This window comes from Tachyglossus aculeatus, chromosome 10 (assembly GCF_015852505.1).
Source record: "Tachyglossus aculeatus isolate mTacAcu1 chromosome 10, mTacAcu1.pri, whole genome shotgun sequence".
Lineage (NCBI taxonomy): Eukaryota > Metazoa > Chordata > Mammalia > Monotremata > Tachyglossidae > Tachyglossus > Tachyglossus aculeatus.
In genome coordinates this window covers 20,326,302-20,342,758 of record NC_052075.1, presented here as the reverse complement: position 1 = coordinate 20,342,758, position 16,457 = coordinate 20,326,302, and the positions used below count along the sequence as shown (strand labels likewise).

Sequence of the window (16,457 nt, the reverse complement as noted above, 5' to 3'; positions counted from 1 at the left end):
TACACGCTAATCAGGTTGGACATAGTTCATGTCCCACATGTAGCTTAAAGTCTTAATCTCCATTTTACAGAGGAGATAGATGAGGCACAGAGAAGTTGAGTGACTTGCTCAAGGTCACACAGCAAACAAGTGATGGAGCCAAGATTAGAGCCCAGGTCCTCTGCCTCCCAAGTCCATGCTTTATCGACTAGGCCATGCTGCTTCTCTGTTTAAGTGCTTACTATGTGCCAAGAACTGTACTAAGCTCTGTGGTAGATAGGTGATAATCACACTGAACATATATGAAGGATGCATCTCCAATTGATCAAAACTTGGGTTTAAGGCTACAACTTGAGGGATTTAGGTTAGCCATATGGAAGAACTTTTTGATGGGGATGTCAGACAATAGATTGGGTTCCTGAGGGTGATTATGGAATCTCCCTTTATGAAACCTTTCAGAAAATCTGCTAAGGTCTCTTCTGCCTGGATGGTTAAAACTGATTCTACTCATAAGCAGGGGGATGAAAGAGATGACCTCTCAGGGTCCTTTCCCCCCCGAACCTATGGGATAAGACATTGCTGCAAAGAGGTCAAAACATTTATTAAAATATACTCATTAACCTCAAATTTCTAGACTTGAATAATTCCCAAGGGTTTGAATGAACCTTCTACCTAGGCTATTTTTTTGGGGGGGGAGGGTGGTCACTGAAACTCCTTCAAAAGTTTGGAAGACACCGAACACCTACAGTCAACTGTTTCTCTCATGAAATGTGTCACCCTAAGCAATATGAAATCAAATCCATATGCTCCTGAGTCTTTTAGGCTTAACTCATGAAGATGTTGTTTGAACAGGGCTATTGGAATGCACAGAGATTCTTCTGAGTTTTTTCAAGCCTTTTTGCACAAACAGGAAGTTGTGTTTTGCCAAGAACAGGAATATCCCCTTGACCACTTTGAAACCTTGAACCAGTGAGGTCAGGGGTCTTTAGTTTGGCAAGCCTGCTCTCTGCACCTGGCATTCATCAGAAGCAGAGTGCAGGAAAATTAGATGAGGAAAGGAGTGACACATATTAGGATTGGGGAGTTTGTGAAGTAATTCCCTTTCTAAAGTGAGTGGGTAAAAATGTGATAATTTGCATTTCCTACACTTCTTTACCACTTCTGAGCTGAAACCACGTAATGACTGCAGATGTATTAGAAGAGAAAGAGACATTGAGATAATGTCCACAGGAAAGAGGGAGGAGAAAGATGAGAGAAGGGGAGAGAGAGAGAGAAAGAGAGAAGGGGTGGAGGAGGGGAGAGAGTGATCTCAGAAAATGTTTGGAAGAAGCATCAGTTAGGCAATAAAACTTACAAGAAAACATGCCTCTCATATAAAGCATTCCCACCAGAACTATTTAAGTGTCGGAATCAGTTCACCCATAGCTCAGAGGCATTAATAAGAATAGTGAACGGCACAGTCGCCAGAAAAGTTGAGCCTCTGTGTTAATCTAAGGGAGTTTTTTTTTTTTTTTTAAAGCCCATGCTTTGTCTACTCAGCATCAGGAGTTCCTAACGGGACTGTGGACCAACTGGCACCCAGGAGACTGATAACCGATCCAAAAAAAGTTCAAGTGGGAGTGTGGTGTGCATTTTGTGAACTGGACCGTCTAAAGATTACAATAATTGCTGGACCGAGCAGAGCCTCTTCAGGCATAAATAGCAAGACTCCCACCGTCCCCGCTTGGAGAACAAGCCAGCCGCCAGGAAAGCAGGTGTCCTCACCTCTGCAGGACTTCAGAGGAAACAGTGAGTATTCATGAATGCTTTTCATAAATGAAAATGCCACTGATCGTGTCTCTTACATTTTGTAATTTTCTCTCATCAAAAGCCCTCTCTCTTATTTTCTCAATTTTCCTAATCTACAAATTTGAAGAGCTGCCCGAGTTCTCAAAGTTTAGTGCCAGCATGACTGCAGTTCTATTGTGTTCATTTTCAAATGTTTTCTCCCAGTTCTCTCCATACAATACAAAGTTCATGCAAAATATGACAGCTCAGTAATGAATTACAGTTGTAATTCATTTAACTTTAAAGAGCATGCCATAAAACAGTATTTTCAGAACATAAATTTAAAATAAATCATGCTTCTTGGCAAAGTAACATGCAATTTAATCTTTAAAAGAATAAATATACCATTAATGTTTTCCATAGAAACATTTGCTAGTCTAATTAATTCAAGATGTGAGGCTAATAAGATTTAGGAAGAAAACCAGAAACAGATTTCTTCAAATACATTATCATGAATAAGGTTTAGATTATTTTTATTTTCCATTAGACACACTTGTTGTAAGTACAGTGACAGATTTGCAGCATACTGTATGGAAAGTTCAGATCTGCAATCCTTAGAGTTTGGAGCCTTAAGCTTTGAAGGTTTGCATGTGTGCTTTCTTTGTATTCAGATGCAGGCTACATTACGTTTCATTAGACTGAACTTACTCGTTTTGACTCCGCATGACTAATAAATGCTAACGTGGATCGTTTCTTCCTCTCTGCTCCCCCCCCCCCCCCTTCCTTTCCATATGCAGGGAAAATGGAAAACTTGACGCTCGTCTACAGTTCCTGCAAAGTTATCTGGACTCTCCTTTTAACCCTCCTGGGTTATGCCAGCTGTCTGCCTGTGGGTGAAGATTCTGTTTGCAGAGCAGAGGAGCTTGCTAAGTACGGCATAACCTTTACAGGGAAATGGAATCAGATTGCCTTCCCTAAGCAGTATCCCCTATTCCGGCCTCCGGCTCAGTGGTCATCAGTGTTAGGTAAGTAAAGGCGGCCTAGCACCGAAACCATGTGTGTCTTTTACCACAGTGATGTTGGAGTGATTTGGGAGGTGTACTGGTTTGGTTTTCCCTGACTAAGCCCTCATTTATTTTTCTCCCACTCCCTTCTGCATTGCCCTGGTTTGCTCTGTTTATTCACCCCTCCCTCAGCCCCAAAGCACTTATGTACATATCTGTAATTTATGTCTTTTTATTAATGTCTGTCTCTCCCTCTAGACTACAAGCTCATTTTGACAGGGAGTGTATCTGTTATATTGTTCTATTGTACTCTTCCAGGCGCTCAGTACAGTACACTGCAGACAGTAAATGCTCAATCAGTGGTATTTATCGAGCACTTACTATGTAATAATAATAATAATATAATAATAACAATAACTGGTATTTAAGAATTTACTATGTGTCAAGCACTGTTCTAAGCGCTAGGGCAGATACATGCTAATCAGGTTGTGCACAGTCACTGTCCCACATGGGGCTCACAGCCTTAATCCCCATTTTACAGATGAGGTAACTGAGGTACCGAGAAATTATGTAACTTGCATTATGTGCAGAGCACTGTACTAAACACTTGGGAGAGTACAGTGCAACAGAATTAGCAGACAGGTTCCCTGCCCATACTGACTTCACAGTGTAGAGGGGGAGACAGATAGACAGGTGTTAACATGAATACTCATATAAATATGATTGATTGATGTAGAAATAAAGATTGGTGCACAATTTGTAAGCAGGACACCAGAATGTTCATGGTCTGAGCCTGCTTCCCAGACTACATTTATTGAAGTGCACGGAAAAGTCAAGCCAGCAAAGCCTGGTCCTGGGGTCAATTTGCAAATCGGGCCACTGTTCTTGAAACCAAAGGGAGACATCGGGGTGTGACCCTGGGCAAGTCACTTCACTTCTCTGTGCCTCGGCTCTCTCATCTGTAAAAATGGAGATTAATAATAATTAATAGTGATTATGGTATTTGTTAAGCACTTATTATGTGCCAAACACTATTCTAAGCGATGGGGTAGATACAAGGTAATCAAGTTGGACACAGTCCCTGTCCCACATGGGGTTCACAATCTTAACCCCCGTTTTACAGGTGAGGGAACTGAGGCACGGAGAAGTGAAATAACTTGTCCAAGGTCACACAGCAGACCAGCAGCAAAGCCAGGATTAGAACCCGTGTCCTCTGATTCCCAAGCCCATGCTTTCGCCACTAGACCATGCTGCTTGGGAGCCTCATGTAGGACAGGTACTATATCCAACCTGATTACCTTGTATCTGCCCCAGTGCTTAGAACAATGCTTGGTACATACTAAGCGCTTAACATGTACCACAGTTACTATTATCACTGCTCAGTCAGCTTACTCTCTCTCTCAAATAGGTGCCACACACAGCTCTGACTATAACATGTGGAAAGAGAATGAATACGTCAGCAACGGAGTGCGGGATTTTGCTGAGAAAGGAGAGGTCTGGGCGTTAATGAAGGAAATAGAAGCAGCCAGTGAAAAGATTCAAAGCGTTCATGGTGTCTTCTCAGCTTCGGCCATATCCAGTGGCACAGGGCAAACATCTACTGAACTAGAAGTACATTCAAGACACTCATTAGTAAGTACATTTTCATTTCTCACCTAAGGGATTCTTTTTCCGCTATATTCATCTGTTAGCAGGAGGTAAATAAAAAAAGGTGTCATTTGGTCTACTGCAGAAACCTACAAAGCCATGACTGAAAAAATCCACCAGTGTTGAAGGGATTTAATGTAAATGCAGACGTAAGAAATACACGCAAATCTTTGAATGAAATCAGCCTAGAAGGGGCTGGTCTGAAGCCAGCCTTTTCCAATCTGTTGCCTGTCTTTACAGTCCCTCAACACTTTTGCACGTATCCGTAATTTAATTATTTATGTTAAGTCCATCTCCCTCCTCTAGACAGTAAGCTCCTGGTGGGCAGGGATCGTGTCTACCAACTCTGTTATAATGCACTCTCCCAAATGCTTAATATGGTGCTCTGCACACAGTAAGCGCTCAATAAATATGATTGATTGATTGTCCAGGCAGGCCTTTGGCCATCAGTAGTAGATGCATGATACTATTTAGTCCTTTTTTATTTTTTTTCAATTTCCAGGTTTCATTTGTAGTGAAGATTATACCGAGCCCTGACTGGTTTGTTGGCGTAGACAGTTTAAATCTCTGTGAAGGGAACCAGTGGAAAGAACAAGTTACGTTAGATCTTTATCCTTATGATGCCGGGACCGATAGTGGCTTCACTTTCTCTTCACCAAACTTTGCCACTATTCCTCAGGACGCAGTCACAGAGGTACATGTCGGGGATGTATGTGAAAAGACTTTTGCTTTTAGCAGAATGGAGAGAGCGTTGAGGGGAATTCTGACATGTTTTCAACTAAGGCACCTCTGCCGACTCCATGCGAAGCTTGTTCTGCCTTTGTTTTGGTGGAGTTGGCTCGATCTTGGTGATGATGTGCTTTCAGGGTTGGTGATGAGGCAATCCTGTGATTCAGATACCAGATTTTGTTTTTGTCAGGGAGAGAGACGGCTGCTCTGAAGTGTCCTCTCACACAACTCATACGCGAGTTTGCACTGCAGAGTATCTAATCAAACCATAATGAATACGATTGAATTAATGAAATGGTGCTAAAAGAGGCCAAGTTTAAAAACAGATTGACATGAAAACCATAAAAAAAATTTGATTGACTTGACCCTGGCCAAATAATTTGATTTTTGAAACAAGGTCTGCTGGCCAAGTTTCTGGATATTGGCAGCCCCTCTTGACTTCCTTTCCCCCCTCACTCACCCCAAATAAGCCAACTTGCATTTGGCTAAATTACTGTTTCAGGCTTCTCATCCTTCTTTAGGAATTGTTTCCCTGCATACTCCAATTCCCTGGCACCCCGCCCCTTTGTTGCATCTTAATTTCTCTGCTCTCTCTCAGTATCCCTTCTTCCCTCCCTCCCCCAAATCCACAGAGGATTTCTTGAAAGAAGCAGCATGGCTCAGTGGATAGGGAATGGATCTGGAAGTCAGAAGGACCTGGGTTCAAATCCTGCCTCTGCCACTTGTCTGATGAGTGACCATGGACAAGTCACTTCACTTCTCTGTGCCTCAGTTACCTCATCTGCAAAATGGGGTTTAAGACTGTGAACCCCATGTGGGACAGGGACTGTGACCAACCTGATTACTTTGTATCTGCCCCAGTGCTTAGAACAGTGCCTGACATACAGTAAGTGGTTAACAAATACTATCATCATCATTATTATTATTATTAGTCCTGGCTCCACCACTTGTCCACTGTGTGACCTTGGGCAAGTCACTTTACTTCTTTGTGCCTCAGTTACCTCATCTGTGTCCAACTTCATTACCGTATCTACTTCAGTGTTCAGAACAGTGCCTGGCACATAGAAGTGCTTAATACCATTTAAAAAAAAAAAGCTCAGGCTTAGATCACTGAAGAAGAGTTGCATTTTGGGCTTGTGTTTTCCAAATACTCTGTATAAACTCCTTCTTTAGACTGCAAGCTTCTTGTGGGTAGGGGGTGTATCTACCAACTCTGTCATATCATGCTTTCTCAATCGTTTAGTACAGTGCTTGGCACACAGTAAGCACTCAATAAATACGATTGATTAGTTGATTGTTTTACCATTCCAGACTATAATAGATAATGGCCATCTTCCAGTCTACCAGGTGTTAGGCAGGCACAGCAAGAGAGGGATTTCAACAGAGAAGTGGTATGGCCTGCTGGAAAGAGCACAGGCCTGAGAATCAGAGGACCTGGATTCTAATCCTGACTCCACCATTTGCCTGCTGTGTGACCTTGGGTGACTCACTTAACTTCTCTGTGCCTCAATTCCCTCACCTGCAAAATTCAATACCTCTTCTGCCTCCTACTTAGACTGTGAACCCCATGTGGGACCTGATTATCTTGCATATATCCCAGTGCTTAGTACAGTGCTTGACACAGAGTAAGTGCTTAACAAATACCACAATTATTATCATTGTTATGGCTAGTCCAAGTGTGTAAATGTCTCACTCATCTCTTGCTAATGACCTTGTTTTGTTTTTCCCAAATCCTAGTACAGAGCTTGACACATAGTAAGCACTTAACAAATTCCACAATTATTATTATTAATAAGGCAGACCCAAATGTTTAAATATCTGTCATCTCTTGCCAATGGTTTGGTTTTTCCCAGAACTTAGTACAGAACCTGACACATAGTAAGTGCTTAACAAATACCACAAATACCACAATTATTATTATTATCATCATTATTATAAAGCCTGGCCCAAATATTTGAATGTCTCACGCATCTCTTGCCAGTGACTTTGATTTGTTTTTTTCCTCAGATAACATCTTCATCTCCGAGTCATCCGGCCAACTCATTTTATTATCCCAAGCTGAAATCTCTGCCCCCAATTGCTCGAGTGACCCTCTTCAAACTTCAACAAAACAAAATGGGCTTTGCACCTACTCAACCTGACCTGCCTGCCATTGGGAATGAGATAGACGATGCCCTCTCAGGTAATTATCTCCAGATGTTCCAGGTTTGTTTTTTTTATGAGGAGAAATGAAGATGTGATCCATTGGACACAATTGACACACTAGAATGTGAGCCCATTGCTGATTAGGGACCATCTCTATATGTTGCCAACTTGTACTTCCCAAGCACTTAGTACAGTGCTCTGCACACAGTAAGCGCTCAATAAATATGATTGAATGAATGAATGAATTGGACAACTATCCCAGTGTTTATGGAGAGTAGATGCAATTGTTATGATGATACTAACATTTGTTAAGTGCTTAGTTTGTACCATGCACTGTACTAAAACAATGGGATAGATACATTGTCATCAGGTCCCAAATGGGTCTCACAGCCTAAGTAGGAGGGAGAATGGGTACTGCATCCCCATTTTGCATATGAGGAAACTGAGGCACAGACAAGTGAATTGGTTTGTCCAAGGTCACGAGTAGGTAAGTGGTGGAGTTTGACTCTTAGGCCCATGATCTTTCCACTAGGCCATGCTGTTTCTATTTTTCTTTCTATCTATCTATCTATCTATCTATATCTATCTATCTATCTATCTATCTATCTATCTATCTATCCATCTATTTATCTAGCTATCTATCTTATGTCTCTCTCTCTCTATCTATGAGATTTAGGATAGATAGATTCATAATCCTCATAAACTATTGTAGTCTAGCACTCAGCTTCACCTCTGCCTGAGTGATGAAACTGAACAGCTCAACTCTCATTCACTCAGACAATAGTAATTATTGAACACTTACTCTGGACAGAACACTGTACTAAGCATATGGGAGAGTGCAAAATTATGTATGGACATGATCACCAACCTCACGTTCACCCGCCCTAGGTAGGAAGACTTTTAATAAAATCAGTGACAGGCCTGCAGAAGCAATAACTTATAAAAATATGTACATAAGTACTAATGGGAGTTGGGGAGGGAGATACCTAAGTGCTTAAGGGATGTGCCAGTGCTGAATCAATCAGTCAGCTGTATTTATTGAGTGCTTGCAGTGTAGAACACTGTGCCAAGCACTTGAAAGAGTACGATATAATCCCTGTCCACAGTGACCTAATAGTCTAGAAGGTGAGATAGATATTGAATAATTTACAGTTATGTTGGTAAGTGTAACAGTGCTGAGTGGGGGAATTAATTCCAAATGCGAAGGTTGAAGTGATGGTAGGTGGGAAAATAGGGTGGGTGGATGAGAGGTGAATCAGGGACAGCCTCCTGGAGGAGATGTGACTTCTGAAGGAACTTGAAGATGGATAGAGCAGTGGTCTGCTGGAGATGAAGGGGGAGGAAATGCCTAGCAGGAGGGAGGGGTGAGATGAAAACAAGGCATAATGAGTAGGTTGGCTTGAGAGCGAGTAGGTTAGTCCAGAGCATGGATGGAAGGTCATAAAGCCTCTCTTGGACAGCGGCAAAATAGTCTGAGGGATTCTCTCACTGTCCCAGGATGGCCATGAAAAGTAGAAGGGGTGGGACTGTAGGAGGAGTAAGGTGGAATAGGGCAGATCAGTCAATTAATCAGTCAATTAATCAGAAGCAGCATTGCCGTCCTCTTCTGGGGGTCAGAAGGACTGGGGTTATAATCCCGGCTCCGCCACTTGCCTGCTGTGTGACCTTGGGCAAGTCGCTTCACTTCTCTGGGCCTCAGTTATCTCATCTGTAAAATGGGGATTGAGACCGTGAGCCCCATGTGGGACATGGACCATGTCCAACTTGATAAGCATGTCTACCCCATTGCTTAGTACAGTGCCTGGCATATAGTAAACGTTTTAGCAAATACCATAAAAAATCAATCAACTGAGCGCTTAGTGTGTGCAGAGTACTGTACTAAGCACCTGGGAAAGTACAACAGAGCCAGTGAGCCTGCACCTGCTGTTCTTCCTTAGGGTATATTTTCCAGTTTCAAGGCTCATCGTCACCATCATCGTCATTATTATCATCTAGACTGCAAGCTCCTTGTGGGCAGGGAATGTATCTACCAACTAGGTTGTTTTGGACTCTCCCAAGGACTTAGTACAGTGCACTGCACACAGTAAGTGCTCAATAAATACCACCGATTAATCACTAAAATAGTATTTATTGAGCACCCATAGAGAGTTGCACATTCCTTTTCACATGACCGATGAATAGGAAGGGGTCTCAGATATGAGCATGGCTGCAGATGGCAGCAGGAGAGAATTAATGAAGATGCTCAGTTCTCACCCCCACAGGCAGGAAGGATTATGGGGTTGAAGACCTACAATGAGTTTTTTTTAACGGTATTTGTTAAGTGTTTACTATGTGCCAGGCACTGTGCTAAGTGCTGGTGGAAATAGAAGCTAATCAGGTTGGACACAGTCCATGACCCGCATGGGGCTCACAGTCTTAATCCCCATTTTACAGAAGAGGGAACAGAGGCCCATAGAAGTGAAGTGATTTGTCCAAGGTCACACAGCAGATAAGTGGCCGAGCTGGGATTAGAACCCATGACCTTCTGACACCCAGGCCTGTGCTGTATCCACTGTGCTATGCTGCAGGACAGTGCTTTCTTACTGCCACATATTCAAGGGATATGGGGAGTGGGGAGGGAGGATAGGAGTTTTTTTTCCCTTTCCCCCAATGTCACCCCAGATATCCATCTTTCTGGATCCAGAGAAGCTGAAAGATGAGCATCCGTGAAAGGACATGGAGTGATGCCAAACTAAGCCGTGGTTTGCGTGTCACTAGTTTCCAAGCTATCCTCACCCTCTAGAGAAATCCAGCATGGTGGTTTGAGGGCAAGAGGGATGATAGGCCCAATGGACTCTCGTCCTTCTGAGGATTGGAGAAGTTGGGAATAACTCTGAAGTTATTACCCCACCCAGAGCAGAATTATGACTCAAGGTGTAGTGACTAGGGCTTTTCTCTGTCATGTCAAGTCTTCATGGGAAGCAGCATGGCCTAATGGAAAGAGCACGGGCCTGAGCGTCAGAGGACCTGGGTTCTAATCCAGCCTCCACCACATACCTGCAGGATGACCTCGGACAAGTCACTTTTGTTCTCTGTGCCTCAGTCCCTTCATCTCCCCCATACTTAGGCTGAGCCCCTTGTAGGATCTGTTTACCTTGTATCTACCACAGGTCTTAGTACAGGGTTTGGCACATACTAAGTGCCTAACAAATACCACATTTTTTTTCCCAGCTTTCAGCTTCTGTTCTCTACCGGGAAAATCTTCCTTCAGTATAGGAATACATATCTTGGTTAAGTAGATTTTCTTCACATGGTCTTTATTTAAATTTGTATGGAACTAAACATATTCTAAATCCAGAGAATTACTCATAAACTATTTCTGTCTTCTAGGGCTTAAGCTCTTGTAGATTTTTTTCCTGACCCCTTTAGCCTTCACTGAACTAAGCTGCATATATTGAATCCTTTAAAACTTTCTTCCAAAATCAATGTTTCCAGCATCTTGAAGGAGGCATTGAAACAAGGGTAACTCCTGTACTCTGTGTATTTGGAATGGAGTGGGCTAATCTGATAGAGCCATTTCATTATGGATATACTACTAACGTAAGGCAGATTTCAAATGGCCTCTTGAAGTGAAATGAAAGGTTCACTACTGAGTCTCTGTGACACGTTCTTCCACACCTAGGGCAGGGAATAACTGTATTTTGTCTTTGACATTTTTATGCCTTCAGTTATGAATGCTGTGTATTATAATAATACCACCTTGATTTTCTAGATCACCTTTCTTTTTAGTAGCTCAAAGCACTTCTCCTGGATTATTTCATCTGCCCTGACAATATATAATGAACTTGCTACCCCTCTAGGTCCAGGTGATATGATAGGGACAAAAACTCTTCAAATACAGTACCTTGTGGTTTTTTTAATGGTGTTTGTTAAGAATGCTTACTGTGTACCAAGCATTGTTGTAAGCACTGGGATAGATACCAGCTAATCAGGTTGGGCACAGTCCCTGTTCCATTCATTAATTCATTTATTGAGCACTTACTGTATGCACAGCACTGTACTAAGCACTTGGGAAGTACAAGTTGGTAACATATGAATCCACATGGGGCTCACAGCCTTAATCCCCATTTTACAGATGAGGAAGTGAGGCTTAGAGAAATGAAGCTACTTGCCCAAAGTCGCACAGTAGACAAATAGTAGAGCTGGGACTCGAACCCAGGTCCTTCTGACTCTCAGGCCCATGCTCTATCCACTAGTCCATGCTGCTTTTAAAGGTTTGAAACTTTGGGCTGCAGAAGAGCTCTTCCCCTCTAGACTGAAAAACTCATTGTGGGCAGGGAATGTGTCCATTTAATGTTGTATTCTACTCTCCCAAGCACTTAGTACAGTACTCAGCACATAGTAACCACTCAATAAATATGATTGAATGAATGAATGAAGAGCTTAAATGATGTCTTTATAGCATAAGATGGATCCACAACCCACTTACACTTGGTCTTCAAGGGAGACCTGGACAATTCAGGTATTTAAGAGCAGCACTGTTTTCAAGGATCTCAACCAACTCTATGTGTATTTCCCACATTGTTTTATTAATCCTCACATTCTCCCCATGAAGCCAGCTGGTAGATTTACACTCCCCATTTTGCTTATGGGGAAACTAAAGTCTATGGACTCTCCTTACAGTGCAACTGCTCCCAAGCGCTTAGTACAGTGCTCTGCTCATAGTACGCACTCAGTAAATACCACTGATTGATCGGCAATGCCAGAGATTCATCTCTATCCGGTGCATTATCTATTAGCCCAGTCTGGCTCAGTGAATTCCCAATAAAATACATTTTGTTTTAGAACATGTTGAATTAGTTAAGGCTTGTGGGAGAGCAAGAAGAGGCACTTAACTTTTTTTAAAGGAATATTAAAGAATATTTCGAAATGGTTCAGCCATAAACAAAACTGAATATTTTCTTTATTTATTCAAAGGAATGGAGCAGAATTAAAATGGAAAATGTGGAGGAAAAAAGCTATATTAATAATATCTGCACCCAAGAGAGGGATTAGAATACTTAATCAAAATGTTAGTGTTAAGCATGGTAACTAACAATTCCATTAGCTAAGCATTTATTAAATATTTTCTGTTATGATTATAACTACTATTAGATAGTGCTCCTTTCCAGAACTTTTTTTCAGCATAGGAACATTTTACAGCTGGTAAATATAATCCACAATCCAGTACTTCAAGTAACCTTTAAACTGCAGTTTAATGTTATCTCATTTTCAAAAGCAGAAAACACAAGCTTTTATTTACCAGGCAACATATGGTTTTTATTATAGGAATAAAAAAAAAATGTAGTTCTGTATTTTTGAGCAGATCATTTTGATACCCTCCAGGAGGAAACTGACTAAAATTTAACATATAAAAAGAAATATCAGGCCCACATTTTGAAAAAGCCAAAACAATCAAGCTTGAAAAAGGGGAGCCTTTAGGCTTCTTCATCCTTCTCCTCATCATCACTGATGGTATTTATTGAGCGCTTAGTGTGTGCAGAGCCCTGTCCTAAGCACTGGGGAGAGTACCACAGAACTGTTAGAAGCATTCCCTGCCCACATCCATCTTACAGTTTAGAGGGGGAGACAGACAAAAATTTCTAATATTCATTGGTTCAATCGTATTTATTGAGCACTTACTGTGTGCAAAGCACTGTACTACTACTACTAATAATGATGGTATTTGTTAAGCGCTTGCTATGTGTCAAGCGCTGTTCTAAGCGCTGGGGTAGATACCAGGTAATCAGATTGTCCCACGTGGGGCATACAGTCTAAATCCCCATTTTACAGGTGAGGTAACTGAGGCACAGAGAAGTTAAGTTGCTTAGCCAAGGTCACACAGCGAACAAGTACTAAACGCTTATAAATTAGAGATAAGAACATAAATTCCCAATAATCACAGATCCAAGTGCATGGATGATGCAGAAGGGAGAGGGAGTGGGGGAAAGAAGGTTTAATCAAGGAAGGGATTATGCAGAGGTGGTAGTTGAGATTTCTTGTTGCTGCTGGTTAATTTTCTCTCGAGTTTTTTCTTTAAACCAACCTACCTTCCTTGTTTTCTCCATCCCGCTGAATCTTTCTCCTATTTCTGTGTATTCCAGAAACACCCCTGGATTGCGAAGTTTCCCTGTGGTCCTCTTGGGGTCTGTGCACAGGCACCTGTGGCAAATTAGGAACCAAAAGCAGAACTCGCTACGTTCGTGTCCAGTCTGCCAACAATGGGACCCCTTGCCCGGATCTCGAAGAGGATTCCGAATGTGAACCTGACAATTGTGTCTAGCAGGTTTAGCACGTGGATCGCTTAAATGCAACAGATTTCCCAAAGTTGATTCTTTGCTATGTCAGTCATTCAATCGTATTTATTGAGCGCTTACTGTGCGGAGAGCACTGTACTAAGCGCTTGGCGGAGTACAGTAGAACGTTATAATAGACACATTCCCTGCCCAGAACAATGGTATCTTTTCTAATTCAGGGGTATCGTGGAATTTTACTGAACGTGGCTTTTGTGAGGCTGGGGAGGCCATTTATTGTTTGAGATGAAGATGTTTTTGTTTCCTTTCTAAATGTTTCTGCAACAATTCCTGACTGCATTTTAGAAAGCAAACCTCCAAAAAGCTATTTTCCCTCAATACCATAAATACTGTCAATACCCTCTAGTGGCTAAAAGGAAGACTTTTTGGATAGGTGAATTTCCTTACTATCAACAAATCTTTCCAAAACAAAATCTCTAAAGGAGACCACTGCTTTTCTCAGATGTAAGAGTCTAGATTCTCGGAGGTTTATTTATACCTTTATGGCTAATTATTACGTCGCTCTAAATTATGTTGGATGATAATTTATTACCTTTGATGTTGACCTTTAAATGCCGCTGGTCTCTCCAGGAAACACTTATTTGAATGTGGGTGGCCAGATGTTTCAGGCTAGATGGGATAATTAAAGGCATGATTGAACTCCTGGGGTCCTGATATCACGGAACAGCATTAGGCACTTGCCCCGGGATTGGAGAAAACACTCCTTTTACTGAGTTGACAGAAGCACCTAGAGGTGCAGGTGTCTGAGAATCCATTGTAACTCCCCTGGATCTCTGGTGGGATTCTTGAAACTTGTTCTTTGCTCCTTTGGAATTTTCAAGTTACCAATAAAATCATCTTTGAACTAGAACAAACTGAAGGATTCTAGGGGATTCACCTAAAGAATTTTTGTTTGTTAATGATAGCTCTTGTGGTCAATGAATAAATGTTTTCACCTTTCTTCTTAAGTATTGGTGGATGTGAATTCCTTGTATACCTAAAAGTAATCCAAAAAATGGAGGTAGAAAAAGAAAAATGAGAGGTAATCTGCTACAAGTCAAAACTCACCCGTGCTGGGCAGCAGTGGCATGGGAGATAGTCGAGGGTGGAGACTCGCGTTTACTGCACAGAAGGAGGCAATGGTAAATTAGTTCTGTATTTTGACCAAGAAAACTCTACAGATACACTACCAGAATGATGGCAGATGGAGGTGGGGCATTTTGGGAGAGATGTGTCCATGGAGTCTCTATGGGTCCGGAGATGGCTTGACAGTCTAAGACAAGACAAGTAGTAGTAGCAGCAGCAAGAGCAGCAGTAGTAGCAGTAATAACAAAAGTAGCAGTAGTAGTAGTACTAATACTACTGCTACAAGAAGCAGCGTGACTGAGAAGCAACGTGCTTAGTGGGAAGAGCCTGGGCTTTGGAGTCAGAGGTTATGGGTTCAAATCCTGGCTCTACCAATGGTTAGCTGTGTGACTTTGGGCAAGTCACTTAACTTCTCTGGACCTCAGTTACCTCATCTGTAAAATGGGGATTAAGACTATGAGCCCCCCATGGGACAACCTGATCACCTTGTAACCTCCTCAGCACTTAGAACAGTGCTTTGCACATAGTAAGCGCTTAATAAATGCCATCATCATCATTATTATTATTAGTAGTAGTAGTAGTACTTGCAGTAATTGCTGTAATGTAGCAATAGTAGTATTATAGTTTTACCAATCAATAGTATTTACTGAGCACTTACTATGTGCAGAGCACTGTACGAAGTGCTTGGGAGAGTATAATATAAAACAATATAACAGGATTAGTAATAATTATGATATTTGTTAAGCATTTATTATTTACCAAGCCTTGTTCTAAGTGCTAGGGTAGGTGCAAGGCGATCAGGTTGTCCCACGTGGGGCTCACAGTCTTAATCGCCCTTTACAGATGAGGTAACCGAGACACAGAGAAGTTAAGTGGATTGCCCAAGGTCACACAGCAGACAGGTGGTACAGCCAAGACTAGAACCCACATCCCCTGACCCCCAAGCCAGTGCTCTTTTCCACAAAGCCACGCTGCTTCATGTTCTCTGCCCATGATGAGCTTAGAATCTAGAGAGGAGACAGACATTAATATAAATGAATACTTTATAATATAGACTGTAAGCTTTTTGTGGACAGGGAATGTTTCTACCAACTCTGTACTGTCTCTGCACATAGTAAGCACTCGATTGATACCATTGATTGATTGATCTCTCCAGTGCTTTAGGAGACTCCTTGGCACACAGTAATCACTTAACAAATAAGTGACTGTGATCCCATTGTTGGGTAGGGACCATCTCTATACATTGCCAACTTGTACTTCCCAAACACCTAGTACAGTGCTCTGCACACCATAAGTGCTCAATAAATATGATTAAATGAATGAATGAAATAAACCATTATTGTTATTAACTTGAGCGTGCAGAAGATGCTAACTACATGTTGTTTACAATGGTTATGATGATGATGAAGGTCATGATAACATTGTGGTTCGATGGGTGGTCTAAGTAGTCTTAGAAGACAGTATTACCTAATATTAACCAGTGCTAATGGTTGAGCTTGGGGTTAGGGGTGGGTACAGAAGAGATTTTTAAAATGTCACAGATTGCTCAGCATAATCTTCCACTTAAAGATGAAAACCGTTTGGGAAACTTTAATCGCAAAGGGATTTCACAAAGAAAATATTTTTTAAATGTTTGATCTGCCATTAGAGCACAAACACTTTTTCAAGGTTTCGACCGGGCAGATAGTAAGATTTAAGAGAGTTTCTGTTCAGAATGAAAGCGCATCGGGGTAGGGATAAATATTTGCAAAAACATCTGCCTTAAAAATAAATGTTGGATAAGCTGGGG

The 16,457-nt window shown here is 41.7% G+C and overlaps 1 protein-coding gene across 1 annotated transcript; it reads left to right on the top strand.

The window, feature by feature from the left end:
- The first annotated feature begins 1,256 nt into the window (after positions 1–1,256).
- SPON2 (spondin 2) lies at positions 1,257–14,550 on the top strand. Its single transcript, XM_038753175.1, has 6 exons — positions 1,257–1,767; positions 2,544–2,771; positions 4,159–4,382; positions 4,900–5,091; positions 7,134–7,308; positions 13,394–14,550. Exons 2-6 carry the CDS (start codon positions 2,549–2,551, stop codon positions 13,570–13,572), a joined length of 993 nt encoding a protein of 330 aa, XP_038609103.1. The 5' UTR covers positions 1,257–1,767; positions 2,544–2,548; the 3' UTR covers positions 13,573–14,550.
- The last annotated feature ends 1,907 nt before the right edge of the window (positions 14,551–16,457 follow it).